We start from the raw sequence: 13,095 nt of genomic DNA, 5'->3' as shown, positions 1-13,095 counted from the left end.
GATTTTTCAGACTCACTTTTCTCATAACAGCTGTGCACTTGAATACATCTTTTTTTGTGTAAGGTAGCCGCTTCTTTCTAAATAAAATGCAAAAGACCAATTATATCCTGTTTTGAAGAAAAATGAAGGAAAAATCTAAAATGATGCCTCAGGAGTTGAAAATTGTTCTGGTGATTCTTTAAGCCATGTAGGGGATCTGTGAGACTGCATTTCAGGGTACTTGTACATTAAAATTAAATTAATATGCTTGATTTTTTTTTAAGCAACAAAGCCTCACAGTAAATCTGGTGCTGTAAACTTGTATCATTTTTTTTAATCAATATTCATTTTCCCGTATATACTGTTTGTCCTATATATTATAGAAGAACCAGTAAAAAATGGTTTCTGAAACTTCAGCATATAATTTAGCATGAAATCATCAGACTGCTCTTACAAAGTGTATTTTTAATACCACTAATGACAATGGCATAGGGTTAGTCTAGCAGAGCTATTTGGGTTAGCTGAGCTTGCAGGACTTCAGAAATCATTACTGAATTCAAAATATTAATGAGTAATTTATAATGATGACTGACTATCAGAAATTGGGAAGAATTATGCATGTATTGTTTGTGGTGGAGATTCAGTCATAATAACATCCTTAAAATCTGTTTGTAAAATCTTTAATACTGTAGAATCACCTTATTAATACCTGCTAGTTTTAATACCTATAAGCCAATAAGAATTTTTTCTTTTTGAGTCCTGATCTACTTATTGCTCAATGTTTTTATTTTGTTTTTTTTTTCTTTTTTTTAACCTTCAAAGTGATTTTAGCAGAAGGACTAGAGGCAAAAAATAATTCTCACCCATATTAGGTGATCTAATTTATCAAGTATATTATGATTTTAATGGAAGCTGCATCTCACTCTTTTCAACTATCTTGTAGGTTGGTAGCTGAAGGAAATATTTGGTTGGAGAGGGAAACTGTTTATTCTGATACATCTTCTGGGCAAACCCATTTCTTTGGCTGTTTTAAGATCATAAGATAAGATCAGAAATTCTTGCTCTTAATGCCCAGTGATTAAAGTAACCCCTTAATTAAGAAGGCAGGAGTTGGTGCATTTGAAAAATGTTTTCACTTCAGTAATGTACATCCTGCCTTTCCTCTGTGTGAATCTACTGCTGTCTTTCATTGGATAATCCTTTCATGGTAAATTTAAAATGAAAAGTAAGTGTCAGTTACCACTACATCTGTGGTAAGAATATAGTGTTTTTTCTCCTTCAGATATTATAGGATGACTTTATGTAACATATGTGACATTTTATGTTGATTAGACAGCCTAAAATTTTCCTGTCTCAAATAATCATCTCTGATGGTATAGGCATCCTCAAGTCTGTTCAGTCTAAACGTTGCTGTAAGCCACAATGGAAAAACAGCTCTGAAGTATTCCCAGTAGCAATCTTGGAATTCCTTCAAGTATATTGAGATTTTGTTAGAAATTGAATTGCCAGTGTAATCCATCTTCCTTGTGAGAAAAGATTCAGATAAAGAGCTGGAGCCTAGCAGCATTAAGTATTAGAACATCCCTTTAAATCAATAAGCTACAAATCTGGCAGCGCATTCATGCAATGCCCAGTGCTATACTAAAGTGGCTTTAGTGCTGAAACAGCATTACTAATAGCACATCCCCAACATGGATAAACAGTTGAGTGATGCAATAACCTAAATTATACTAGGCCTTACCTTGTTAAGTTCTACAAAAACATTTATATTGTATTGAGGTAGATAAGAAAGCAAGGGTTTTTTTGTTTTTGTTTTGTTTTCTTTTTCAGATGACTTTCCAAATGTAGTTATAGAAGGCATTCTGCATGGAATATTTTATCCTCATCTACTGCCCAGGTAGAAGTGGCATGTGGCTAGAAGAAGCTGAAGCAAGTCTCTAAGTCATGTTCAATGGAATTAATGGGAATAAAATTCTGGAATGTGATAATCATGCTCAGAAGCAAGAGGGACAGCCTCAGTTTAAGTTCAAGCATTATATCTTTTTAAATAAAATCTATGTCATAACTGCTGCTTTAAAAAAAAAGATATGGAAACAACAGTATTGAAGTTATTTAAACCTTATATGCTCTATTTAACACTAAAAGCTGAAAGTCATACACTGAATTACACTAAACTTTGAAAAGAATTGAAAGTTTTACTAATTATTTCTGGATTTCTATCATAAATTACACTAAACCTTTTTGCACCAGGATTTTTCCCAGCACGTTACCCATTGCTGGCAGTGGATGGATTGAAAGTGCTGGCACTGAAGAGAGAGTGCAAAAAAGTGATTTTAAAAGCAAGAAGAAATGGAAGTAACTTAAAAGTATTTTGTTCATTTTCTTAAGTTATTTTAAAACTCCTCCTTAATATTAGGTTGGAAAAGAGCCAACGCATGTATATGGAGAATTTCTATTAGAAAACATGCTTATACATTTTGAAATACGTTGCTCTCTTCCAGGAAGTTTTCTAGATTTCAGTCTAAAGGATTTTATCTACCAGATTTAACATGGCATTTATGAATCTCATTCAGTTATGACATCTCATGTATGTGTATGTTTACTTTTCAAGTCAACTCGCAGATTGTATTCCATATCTTAACATTTTATGAATCAGTGCATACGTCTTTGTGGTAAGCTGAAGCAAGAATATGATTAAGTAGTAAAATAAACTAAAATGTGTGTGTATATATATATATATATGTTCAGATTTAACTGGAAATTTTTGTGTTACTGGACATTACAAAATAAATTACTAGAACATGAATGTACTTTGTGCATATCTGTTCAAATAAGACATTTCTCAGAGCTTGTGCCATCAGAGGTGGTACTTACTTCTCCACATGAAGCATGACAAAATACTTGGGTGTCTGCTGATTTAAAACTCTCAGCACGATGCTATCTCAAGATTTATAAAGCTGTATGTCTTGGAAAAAAAGAAAAACATTTTTCAGTATATCTGGATAGCCAGTAATTCATTGTGTTAAGCAGAGGAAGGGAATGTTGCACAAAAACAATAATGGCAAAACTAGGCACTAACGCAGTGGAGAAGCAAGGGTTGCCTCCTGCTGACTATGCAATCTATTTTAAAGCTGCTTGGGGCTGGTGAAAAGTTCGGACTTACTTAAAAAGGACACCTGTGATTAGAGCCCTTGTCCAAGTAGCAGAACTTTCTCTACTGTCTGAGGGATCAACCTCCAGGAAAGTGTTTTTAGCTACTAGGGCAAAGCTATTTGGATGAGGAAGAACAAGGCATTCCTGCTCTTACTTCCAAACACTGCTTCTCAGTGCAGCTTTTTAGTGACTTTTTACATTGAACCTTAGTAGGGGGAAAAAAACACACAGCACAACCTGAATAGGGGTAAAATTGAAGCCTGATTGCCTAGTACTAGACAAATTCAGAGGCTTTCTTCATTCCTCTGGCTCCCTTTTGAAGAGGAGAATAATCCTTCCACAGGTCTTTGCAAAAAGCGTCAGTACTTACCTTCAGAAGAGGCCCTGGGGCTGTGGATGGTGAACCAGCAGAAGCAGTGCTGCAACTACGAATCATGTGTCAGGGTGCAGGACACCAGGTAAATCCCTGCCCCCAGTGTTTTCCTGTTCCCTTGGGGGGGGGGGGGGGCGGGGGGCGGCAGGAGGTACTTGCAAGCTGTGGGCTGGGTGATTGGGGCCCCCTCTGTGCACTGCTCACTTCCCTCCCAGACCTCAATGTATGGGCATCTCACGCAAGCTGCAGGACACTGTCCACTTAAAGGTAAGTGTCATGCTACCCAGTTTGTAGGTGGGTAAATCCATTACCAGATCTAGGCATCAGCTCTTCTATCTTAAATTTTAAAACACTGCAAACTCAAGGGAAAATATCCACATCTCTTTCCTGGAAAATATTAACATGTTAAAAAAAATAGTAGTACAGTTGTCTAAGTGGTATCTTATACTGAACTTGTTTAAAAGCTACCAATTAAGCAGTAAGGTTAAGGGTATTTAAGTAGCATTACAAAAATAATGAACTTAAAGATGCATCTCCAGCATACAGCAAAACTTTTAGTGTTTTGAAGCTGTATCTTAGATGACATGATTAGTTATGTGTTATAAAATCCATCGTGCTGTAAAATAAGGGCTTTTTAATCAGTTTCTAACCAATAATTTTATTTAACAATAAACTTAGCTGCTCTATCTCAATTACAGTATTGTATCTGAATACAATCTTTTATTGAAAGACTAGGGACTTTATCGGACACATTAAGGAGATTAGAGAGATTTACCACCCCTGCTCTTTTATTTCTTGGAAAGCAGCACCCCTGCATCATTTATTGAAATCAACTGAGATTAGAGAAAAGGCCTTTTGCAAAAAAAGCAGCTCTTTATTAAGTATTTGTTTGAAATCAGTTTATTTTTTCAAAACATTTCAATATTTTACTTTACAGGAATCTTAAAAAAATGCAGATATTCTCACAGAAAATGTTTTCAAATAAAATGGCAGTAACAAATATTGTAAAATTTCTAAAGACAATGATTTCATTTCAAACCTTTGAAAAAACAGAAGTATTTTGAAATTTCTCATGAAAGAATTTTTCTGTGAGTTCTAGGATTTAGTGGGATATGCCCTGAATTTCAAGGAGTAAAGCTTCCATGAAATTGTTATAGAAATAGCCATAATTTTATGTATCTGGCAAATATTAAGTATTGTCTACATATGGCCTCATAAGTTTTGAGGAGAAAAGTCAGTGGATAATTGAGATCAGTCAAAACTTAGGCCTGAAAGAAAAATGATTACATTTTATTTCCTAGTCTGGTTGTTAGTCTCACCAGTCACCTGCTTCAACTACAAATGGTTCCTTTACAGCTATTTTGCCACTGTTCACAATCACGCAGTCTTGAAGGGGGCGATCATGTTCATCTGTCTGCTGAAGCTCTATCGAGTGCACCACAGACTGTTTAAAAAAAAAAAAAAAAACCTCAGTTTAGCCAAGAAAACGCCAGTGGCTGAAGTCCAGTATCAGGTAAATAACTAAATGCTCTTAGCATTATTTATTTATTTATTTTAAAGCAACTTCTGAACAAAGACCTTTGCCATGTTGAGTTCTCCCAGACACTCTCTTTCCCCACTGTCAATTGTACCATTCTGCAACTCGCATACAGTTGACAGCACCAACATGGAAGGCTGTGTGCCCTTCTATAAAAACTCCTAGCCAGCAAAAACATTAGAAAGGAGCAATTGAAAATATCCTTTCACATGACTTACCTAGCAAACACAAAGTCTATCTGTGGTCTGTGAGCAGCAACTGCATGTAGAGATCATGACGGATGAGCAGTAGTTTTTTTCCTGATCATACAGCATAATTGTGCTTGTAAAAGTCCGATGACTCCTGTTACTCTCCTATAACCTACGCCCAGACGTTAAGAGTGGGCACCATGCTCTCCAGTATCTGGCTTTAGAGAGTTGCCAATTAATGTACCTCTGGCTTCAAACCCTAAAACTCTCCTCAAAATTTTTAAATTACTGCTGTAGCTGAAGGGAATTGAATTCAATATGAAGGATGTGGGGCAGGGGAGAAGTGTTTTGATGAGGCTTTCAGACTCTACATAGATTTGATTAATGCAACAGGTCATATTTTCCCCATTCATTTCAAAACTGATTAAGGGAGTAAAAGTTAAAGGGAAAACCAGATTAGTAGAAGTATAGTCAGTTGGAAGTACCATTTCTTAAACTGAAATTCTACTTGTCCATTGCAATCAGATATTTGATCAGTTTTGCAGCTGTACATTCTGAGGGTGCTGGTTATAAATCTTTTTTTCTTTTTAAGTAGATCTGTATATATATGTTTGCATACTTCACATTCACATCTTCTAAAAGCCTGAACAGTGGAAGTGTTACCCACAACTAGCACATGTTACAAAATTAGATTTTAGCTTGTGGAAATACAATTATTTCATGGTTAACAGGCTTAGTGAAAGAGGGACCTGAATTTATCCAATTTGTAGTATGTAAAGGTGTCAGTGTTGATTTTGATGGTTAGTGGTCTAAAACAAGAAATCTGACAGCCAAAGGGATGATTTCAGTTTCCATTTCTGTAATCACCACGTGCAATTTCAGTTCCAGTTTAAGCACTTCACATACATTTTCTACCTTGTCCACATTAGATAACAAACAATAAATTGTTTTGAATGACAATGGTATGATAAATTACACCCACACAGACATAATGCCCTGAGATTGGTCCCAATTTTCCTGGAGTAATCTTACCACTATTTTTTAACTTACCATTCCATCAAGGACTTTGCCAAATACTACGTGTTTTCCATCCAGCCAGGAAGGCTTTGTCACACTGATGAAGAACTGTGATCCGTTAGTATCTGGGCCAGAATTAGCCATGCTAACCCATCCAATTCCGTAGTGTTTGAGTTTAAAGTTTTCATCTGGAAATTTTTCTCCATAGATGCTTCTTCCTATGACACAAAATAAGAAATCGAACTTAAATATTTTTTTCCATTTTTGAACAAAAAGGGGATTTCTTAAGTATAAATTCAGGACTTGAGAAGATTCAGAGGTTGAGTAAATGCAGCACCATCATTGCTACGTCATCAGCGATCCATAACTAAAAGTACTTTGTACGTATAGGAAAGAAAAAGGAAAGCTAAAACACCAGCTATAGTGAGAGAATATACAAAGCTGATCATCCTTTAGCCTCTGAATTTAACAAGTAAGCTAAGTATCTTCAAAGGTCCTGCTTATATACACCACTAAATAATACTATACCCTGTCCAGCAAATTTAAATTAGGTAATTATGGCCATTCAAATAAGGTAACTCTGCTTTGTGACAATTTTAATATTTAGTTTTACAACTTTTTTCCCTAGTACATGAAATTGCTTTAGACATGTTTAGAAATACAGAGACCACATGAAAGTTAGCTTAAAAGAGTCAGTATGGAATTGTATAAATATTACGTAAGGATTTTGATGTTCCTAAAATAGTTTAGAAGAAAAAACATGAGTCATGTTTAAACCACTGTAATTTTGAAAAGAGAAGGTTGTCTTATTCTTTATTTGTACAGCGCCTAACAGTAAGACACTGTTCCCAACACACCGCCAGATACCATCCCAATAAACGGTATTAGCAGGCAAACAAACACTGCCTACCTTTAACGCTAAACTGTGTCTTTAGTGTTTTAGCCTTCCCCCTTGTTCAAATTGCAAGGAAAAGCATATGTCGTGTATGTTTTCCGTTCTGTCCCAGTGGGGAAGTCGCTAACATTGTACGCAGAAAGTTCAAATCGTAGCACCTGAAGAACGTGGTTGTAAAGGAAGAGAAGAAATCAGAAGCCAGAACGCATGCAACGCAAGAGATGCTGCACTGGGACTGCCCTCCGAAGCACCTACTGGCTGAACTGGTTTTCTGGAAGCTCAAGAGAGAGAAGTGATATAGATGGCCAGAGCCTACATATACAGGGCCACACCAAAGGTAAATTTATGGTTTTAAATTTGCTAAGAGAAAAAAGGGGAGGGGCACAACCCTCATTTTCTAATTTCTCTATAGCTGCTTTGAAATTGCTTCCCTTAGCACACTTCAGAGCGCTCCACCGAGCTGGGTGAGCCAAAGGGAGAGGACGGCCCGTGCCCTTCACGTACATCACCGTTTCCTTCCAGATTAGTTTTCTGCTGGATGACTCGACTTGGTTCATGCATAGATGCAATGAGTACTGGGGGCAAGGAGCAGAAGCACACAGCCAGAGCAGAAACAGACAGAAAAGATCTGCACAAATTGAGGACAGGGGAAGCCCTAAGCATACGAATAATCTGGTAATCCAAATATTTGCAGCTAACGTGGCAAAATGCTTAGGACTGTTTTGGATGCTTCTAAAAGAAATGTTTTCTTCATTTATTTTAGTTGCAAAAGAGAAGCAATGCTGTTTCACCCATCTATTCAGTAAACATTCAAAGGTGTAACAGAAAGGGAAGCTGGAAGATACTGAGCGTGTTACCTCCTGATCCATCTCCAACTGTAAAGTCCCCTCCTTGAATCATGAAGTCTTTGATCACACGATGAAATTTACTTCCTTTGTATCCATATCCTCTCTAAGAAAAGGAAATAATGCTTTAAGTGAATATAACATCCAGTCCTACACAGTCATAGGGGAATAGGCATATGCTGTGAATGGTCAGGTCCACAGGATATAGTGCAACCTGAGACAAACACTGACAGGAACAAATTAAACTGAAATGCAGGTGAGCTGTGCTGGCATAGAGCAGGTATCACTCAGGTAAAAAAAGCAAGCATCTTCCTTTGACTGATGTACTACTGATCATGGCACTTCTGCCTGCTACATCTGCAAGCTAGCGGTGGTAGACTAAGGTGGTGTCCAACATCTAATATTCACATTTTGCAAATAGAGCTGCAAGGCTTTAGGGATATGCACAAGACAGCACGGCCTCTGGGATGGCTCTCTCCCTCACCGATTCCACTGAATTAAGATGGACAGTTCACACTTGAAACAGCATTTAACAAATATTTACTTCCCAGCCCAAACTTAAGTACACGGTCAAAGAAAGCCACAGACATACTTCTCCAGTTGCCAGCACAATGAAGTTCTCCACTGTCTTTGGGACAACTTTTCCAAACAATCCAATTACAATTCTGCCAACATCTCTGTCTCCAATCTTCACGTCAAAGAACACCTGGACGTTTTTGCGAAGAAAACAAAAGTGATACAAATATGAGCGCAACAAAAAGGCCAAGCTTCTGAAAGCATAAAAGGGTAGGAAACAGCCTTTGCTGGTCTATGTTAATCGAATCCTTCAATTGCTGAGGGTGCTGTTTAAGAAAAATCTTCTCAGAGCTACCGACTTCAGATTATGCACAATACTGTGTGTGACCTGGTGATTATACATTTTAATTCTTATCTATTTTAAGTGCTTGGTGGGACTGCTCTGTCACAGGTTTGAAGGTAAGGTATCAAGAAGCTTTTTTCCAAATATGCATGTGTTTAGAAGGCACTGTAAGGAAACCGTATGGAAAAAATGAAATATGAAAGTAAGGAAGAACAATGCTGCTATTCCAGCGACATGAACAATTTCAAGGAACTATAGTACAGACACTTCCCCAAAAAGACACTTTGCTATGCACTCTTAATCTTCACTGCTCCAGGAATTAGTGTGTATGTGATTAAGTATACACAAAAGCCTAAACTTCATTCAATTGTCAAATAATGGGAATAAAACGTTCCTGCCAAAGCAAGGAGTTGTTTTCCTAAATACGAATTCAGAACTGCCCAGAGGAATAGCCAAGCTACACTAGAAAGCTCATTGCCTAAAAACTTTAATGTAGACATCGCTAAAAAGAATACTTTAAAAAGACAAATGAGTTAAAAAGCATTTTAATATAGTTCAGAATATATCAATGCATATTTGAACATGCAAAAATGTTCCAATGATTCCTGAAAATAGGAGCAGCTGTCAGGAAGAGGCATTTTGAAGCAGAGAAAAAGTCACATAAAGACTATTAAAACTTCTAGGAAACAGCAATGTGTATTCCTATGATGTGGTATTTGTTGTCCTTTGTGGCACTCAACCAAACATTACTTGCCCACAGCTCTAAGAAATTGGTCCGGTAACGATAATAAATGACCACAGCCTCTCTCCAGTGAATGTCTCTTTCATGCTCTCCTGCTAAACATTTCTACCATTTCTTGATCTCCCACATGGCTTTGACTGTTGAACTTTTGGATAATTTTATAATGATATATAAAGAAAATAAAATTCCTTTTGCTACACCTCATGCACTTCCTTGGCACCAGACAACATACTTCTGTAATGTGTGACTCCCAAAGTATTAAGAGCAAGTTTTCATTAATTTCTTAATGTGTTTGTAGACATACCTCGCTGAATTTTGCGGCCAGGCCTATCTAGGCAAGGGCTACTGTATGCATAGGCTTTCTAAACACAACTTGTTCCCTCTAGGCAGAAGGACTGCCTGCGATACATGAGCCTCTGGCAATGCAACTGGGGCTACTCTACACTATTCCTGGGCAGTAACATCAAATGCTTCTACAGAGCGCAGAGAGATCCAGTCGCTCACACGGGGAGACCTGGCCCAAGCAAAACGCTTCACGCGTGGCAGAGCTATGCACATAAGCAGCCAGCTTAGTGTTTCCAAGCAGCATTGCTTCGCTTATTCTGCATTTGTGAACAAAAAGTGAGTTCCTGGCCTCCCGCTAGCACTCCACATTCCTATGCTACGTGTTCGGTGCTCTGGGAAAGCACTGCGCTTCCTGGTTATGCACCACATAATGTGCCTGTGCGTATTTCTGGCCAGGAAATCCTACATGGAAATATGGTAGCCCTAGATGTCATTTTTGCAGAGAGAAGCCATCTTCTTTTAAGCCATCTTTTAACGTTCTCCGAAAAGTCAATGAGTATGCAGATACTAGCGAGCTGGTCAACACAGCAGGCTGGAATTTCCAAAATTGTCTGGCCAGATTCTTCACCAAAGCTGCTTAAAGAAAAGTTATTATATTTATATAAACATTTAATCTTATTTACAATGTGCAATAATAACCTCATAACTGGAAAAAAAAAAAAAAGGAAGTTGACTGTGAAAGAAAGATATCAGGATTCTTAGTGACCAGTGATAATATAATGACAAATGAAATAAAGTCCATATATACAAAGTACTGAATATTAAAAAGAGACTTTACATCTACAGTGAGGGGTCCTACCTAAATAAGCTACCACTGAGAAACAACATCTGGGGTCACCTGGAGCAGTTTGATGGAAAGTTTGACTCACTGCTCATGAAGGTCAGAGAAAGAAACTGGATATTAGAGGTTATTAGAACGGGAGGACGCCCAAAGACAGATGTAATTACGCACTGGTGCACATCTGCACCGTGCACTCGCACCTCGAGCACTGCATGTAATCCTGGCTTCTCCATCTCACACTGATACAACAGACCTGGAAAAGGTACAGAAAAGGGCAGTGCAGATGCACCTTCCACACGAGGAAAGATTAAATAAAACCGTGCACCTTGGAAGAGTGAAGAGTGAAATGATCTGACGAGAACATAAAGCTACAAGCGGCTTGGAGAAGGGAAACTGGGAGCAGTAATTCCCCATTTCCCGCAACGTAAGAATCAGAGGCGGGCGTAAAATGAAATCGGGGACAGCAGGTCTGAGCAAGCAACGTGCTTTACGCACAGCTCAACGGTGCGACGTATCGCTAGGAGATGGTGCGGAGGCCCGAGCGCACCAGACGTACAAGAAGAAGTTAAACCTCTGGACTGGAAGCCCATCGGCGGCAACGAAACTCAGAGGTGCGGGTACAGGCTACAGCCCGCGAAGCCGTGGCCGTGCCAGAGGGGTTTTTTAAGCCTGTCACGGTTAGGTATGAACCAGGCGGCAGAAAACAAGGTCGCGATAAGACGGCTCGAGTTTTAGGAGAGGAGGAAAAAGGAAAAGAAAAGAAAAAAAGCACCGCATGAGTTAAGGAACGGAGCCGAGTTAAAAAAGCCCAAGCGCCGCCACAAGCCGGCTGCCCGCCAGCGCTCCGAGGCGGGTCCCAGCCGCAGGGCGCCGCGCACCGCGCAGCGGGGCCCCGGCACAGCCCCGGGCCCGAGGCCGCTCCGCGCACCGCCGCCCGCACCCGCCCGGCGGGGACCCGCCGCGGCGCCGCACGCACGCACACACGGAGCGGCCGCGCCGCGACCCGCCGCCCCGGGCGGACGAGCGGCTCCAGCCCCGGCGCCCCGCCGGCTCCGCTGAGGCCCGGGCGGGCGGCGGGAGTCACCTTGGCCGTCACGCTGGGTCCCCTCTTCTTGAAGCCCGCAGCCGCCGGGGCCCGCGCCAGCAGGCAGAGGCAGAGGCAGGCGAGGGCGCCGAGCAGCGCCGCCGGGCGCGGCCCCCCACCGGCCATGGCGCTGCGGCCACCGCTGCGCCTGCGCCCGCGGCTCGGCCCGGCCCGGCCGGGCGGCTCCGCCCGCGCCATGTGGCGCGGCGGGGGGAGGGGCAGCCGCGGCGGACGGGCGTCGCCGCGCGGGTCTCCGCTCCCCTCCCCTCCCCTCCCCTCCCCTCCGCGCCGCGGCCGGCCCCGGCCCTGCTTAGCTTCCGCGCGGGGGGAGGCGGAGCGGGGCGCGCGCGGGCGGCCGTTACCGCCTTTTCGTGAGGGGGCCGCGGGGAGCCCCGGGGTGGCCGGGCGGAGCGGGCGTCTCGGGCAGGGGCCGGTACGCAGGGCTGCCCCGCGGCGACCCCCGGTGTGGGTGGAGTAGCCAAAAGGGGGGACCGGCAGGGGGGCTCGGAAATGGACCGTTATTCCGTTATCCCTGAGGTACTTAACGTGCTGCGGGGCGCCTGGGAGAAGTGGAAACTGGAATAACAAGCCTTTTTTTTGTTTCCTTTGCACTAGCAGTAAGGGGGCACAGCTCGGGGCCCACGTTTCTACCCTTTGCTTTAATCAGGAAAGAGCTGCACCAAAATGAATTCATCAAACGTGAACCGTTGCCTTTCCCGAACCATTGCCTGCCACAACAGGGTAAAGGGACCTTAGCCTAGCAAATGAGTTTAGCTTTAGCCCTGTTTCCTTCTCTACTTAAAAGCTGTTTGCGTTTGGGATCTATCGTAAATGGTGTTGCTGCTACAGTCCCTGGAAAGCTTGCAAATTTTAATTCCCACTGAAATTTGTGGCCTCCCAAGTTACAGAATAGGAAAGAAAAATAATTAGTAGATATTCAGACACTGCAAGCAAAAGGGTGACAAAGGCATATGACAGGTATATTCAGGACTAAACTGTGTAACTCCGTGGCTCAGGCAGGGTAGATGGCGCAGCACGTAGGCAGAGTTTGGTGCGGGCTGCAAAGCCAGCCTGGAGCTCAGGTGGAGCGAGGATGGGCGCAGTGCTGCTGCAGCTGCGCGGTTACAGCCACTGAACCTGACAGCTTAAGTCTGTGTCTGCATTAGCAAGTAGTAGGGGGAGATTTGTAGGACAAAGCACTTGGTGCTGAGAAGTTATGTCCGCACTGTATGCTTTTCAGGTGGTCTGTGTGTAGACCAAATGTCCGTCAGCAGTTGACGCGTGTTGGGTGTGCTGC

The 13,095-nt window shown here is 41.6% G+C and overlaps 2 protein-coding genes across 3 annotated transcripts in view; one reads left to right on the top strand and one right to left on the bottom strand.

The window, feature by feature from the left end:
- The window catches only part of LOC112992369 (sorting nexin-24), an 87,283-nt gene extending 84,498 nt beyond the window's left edge, over positions 1–2,785 (top strand). For both annotated transcript variants that reach the window (XM_026115375.2, XM_026115377.2), the window contains one exon: positions 1,810–2,785. In XM_026115375.2, coding sequence (XP_025971160.1) covers positions 1,810–1,880 — 71 coding nt within the window. In that variant the 3' untranslated portion in view covers positions 1,881–2,785. The remainder of the gene's footprint in view (positions 1–1,809) is intronic.
- A 1,573-nt stretch (positions 2,786–4,358) lies between these two features.
- PPIC (peptidylprolyl isomerase C) lies at positions 4,359–11,999 on the bottom strand. Its single transcript, XM_064501300.1, has 5 exons — positions 11,799–11,999; positions 8,580–8,693; positions 8,000–8,093; positions 6,281–6,465; positions 4,359–4,949 (listed from the first exon to the last, which is right to left on the bottom strand). Exons 1-5 carry the CDS (start codon positions 11,994–11,996, stop codon positions 4,821–4,823), a joined length of 720 nt encoding a protein of 239 aa, XP_064357370.1. The 5' UTR covers positions 11,997–11,999; the 3' UTR covers positions 4,359–4,820.
- Positions 12,000–13,095: the final 1,096 nt, after the last annotated feature.

The sequence above is a fragment of the Dromaius novaehollandiae genome, chromosome Z (genome assembly GCF_036370855.1).
Source record: "Dromaius novaehollandiae isolate bDroNov1 chromosome Z, bDroNov1.hap1, whole genome shotgun sequence".
In the NCBI taxonomy this organism is placed as follows: Eukaryota; Metazoa; Chordata; class Aves; order Casuariiformes; family Dromaiidae; genus Dromaius; species Dromaius novaehollandiae.
Note: the sequence above shows the minus strand (reverse complement) of the source record. Positions and strands in the feature narration are given on the sequence as shown.

Bases quoted from the DNA above. Each gene is read 5' to 3' on its own strand.
- PPIC (XM_064501300.1), bottom strand. From the start codon at position 11,996: ATGGCGCGGGCGGAGCCGCCCGGCCGGGCCGGGCCGAGCCGCGGGCGC. The intron at 8,094-8,579 runs GTATGTCTGTGG...TCCTTTTCTTAG, and splicing joins TTGTGCTGGCAACTGGAGAA to AGAGGATATGGATACAAAGG. The intron at 4,950-6,280 runs GTAAGTTAAAAA...TTTTTTAAACAG, and splicing joins GCAAAGTCCTTGATGGAATG to TCTGTGGTGCACTCGATAGA.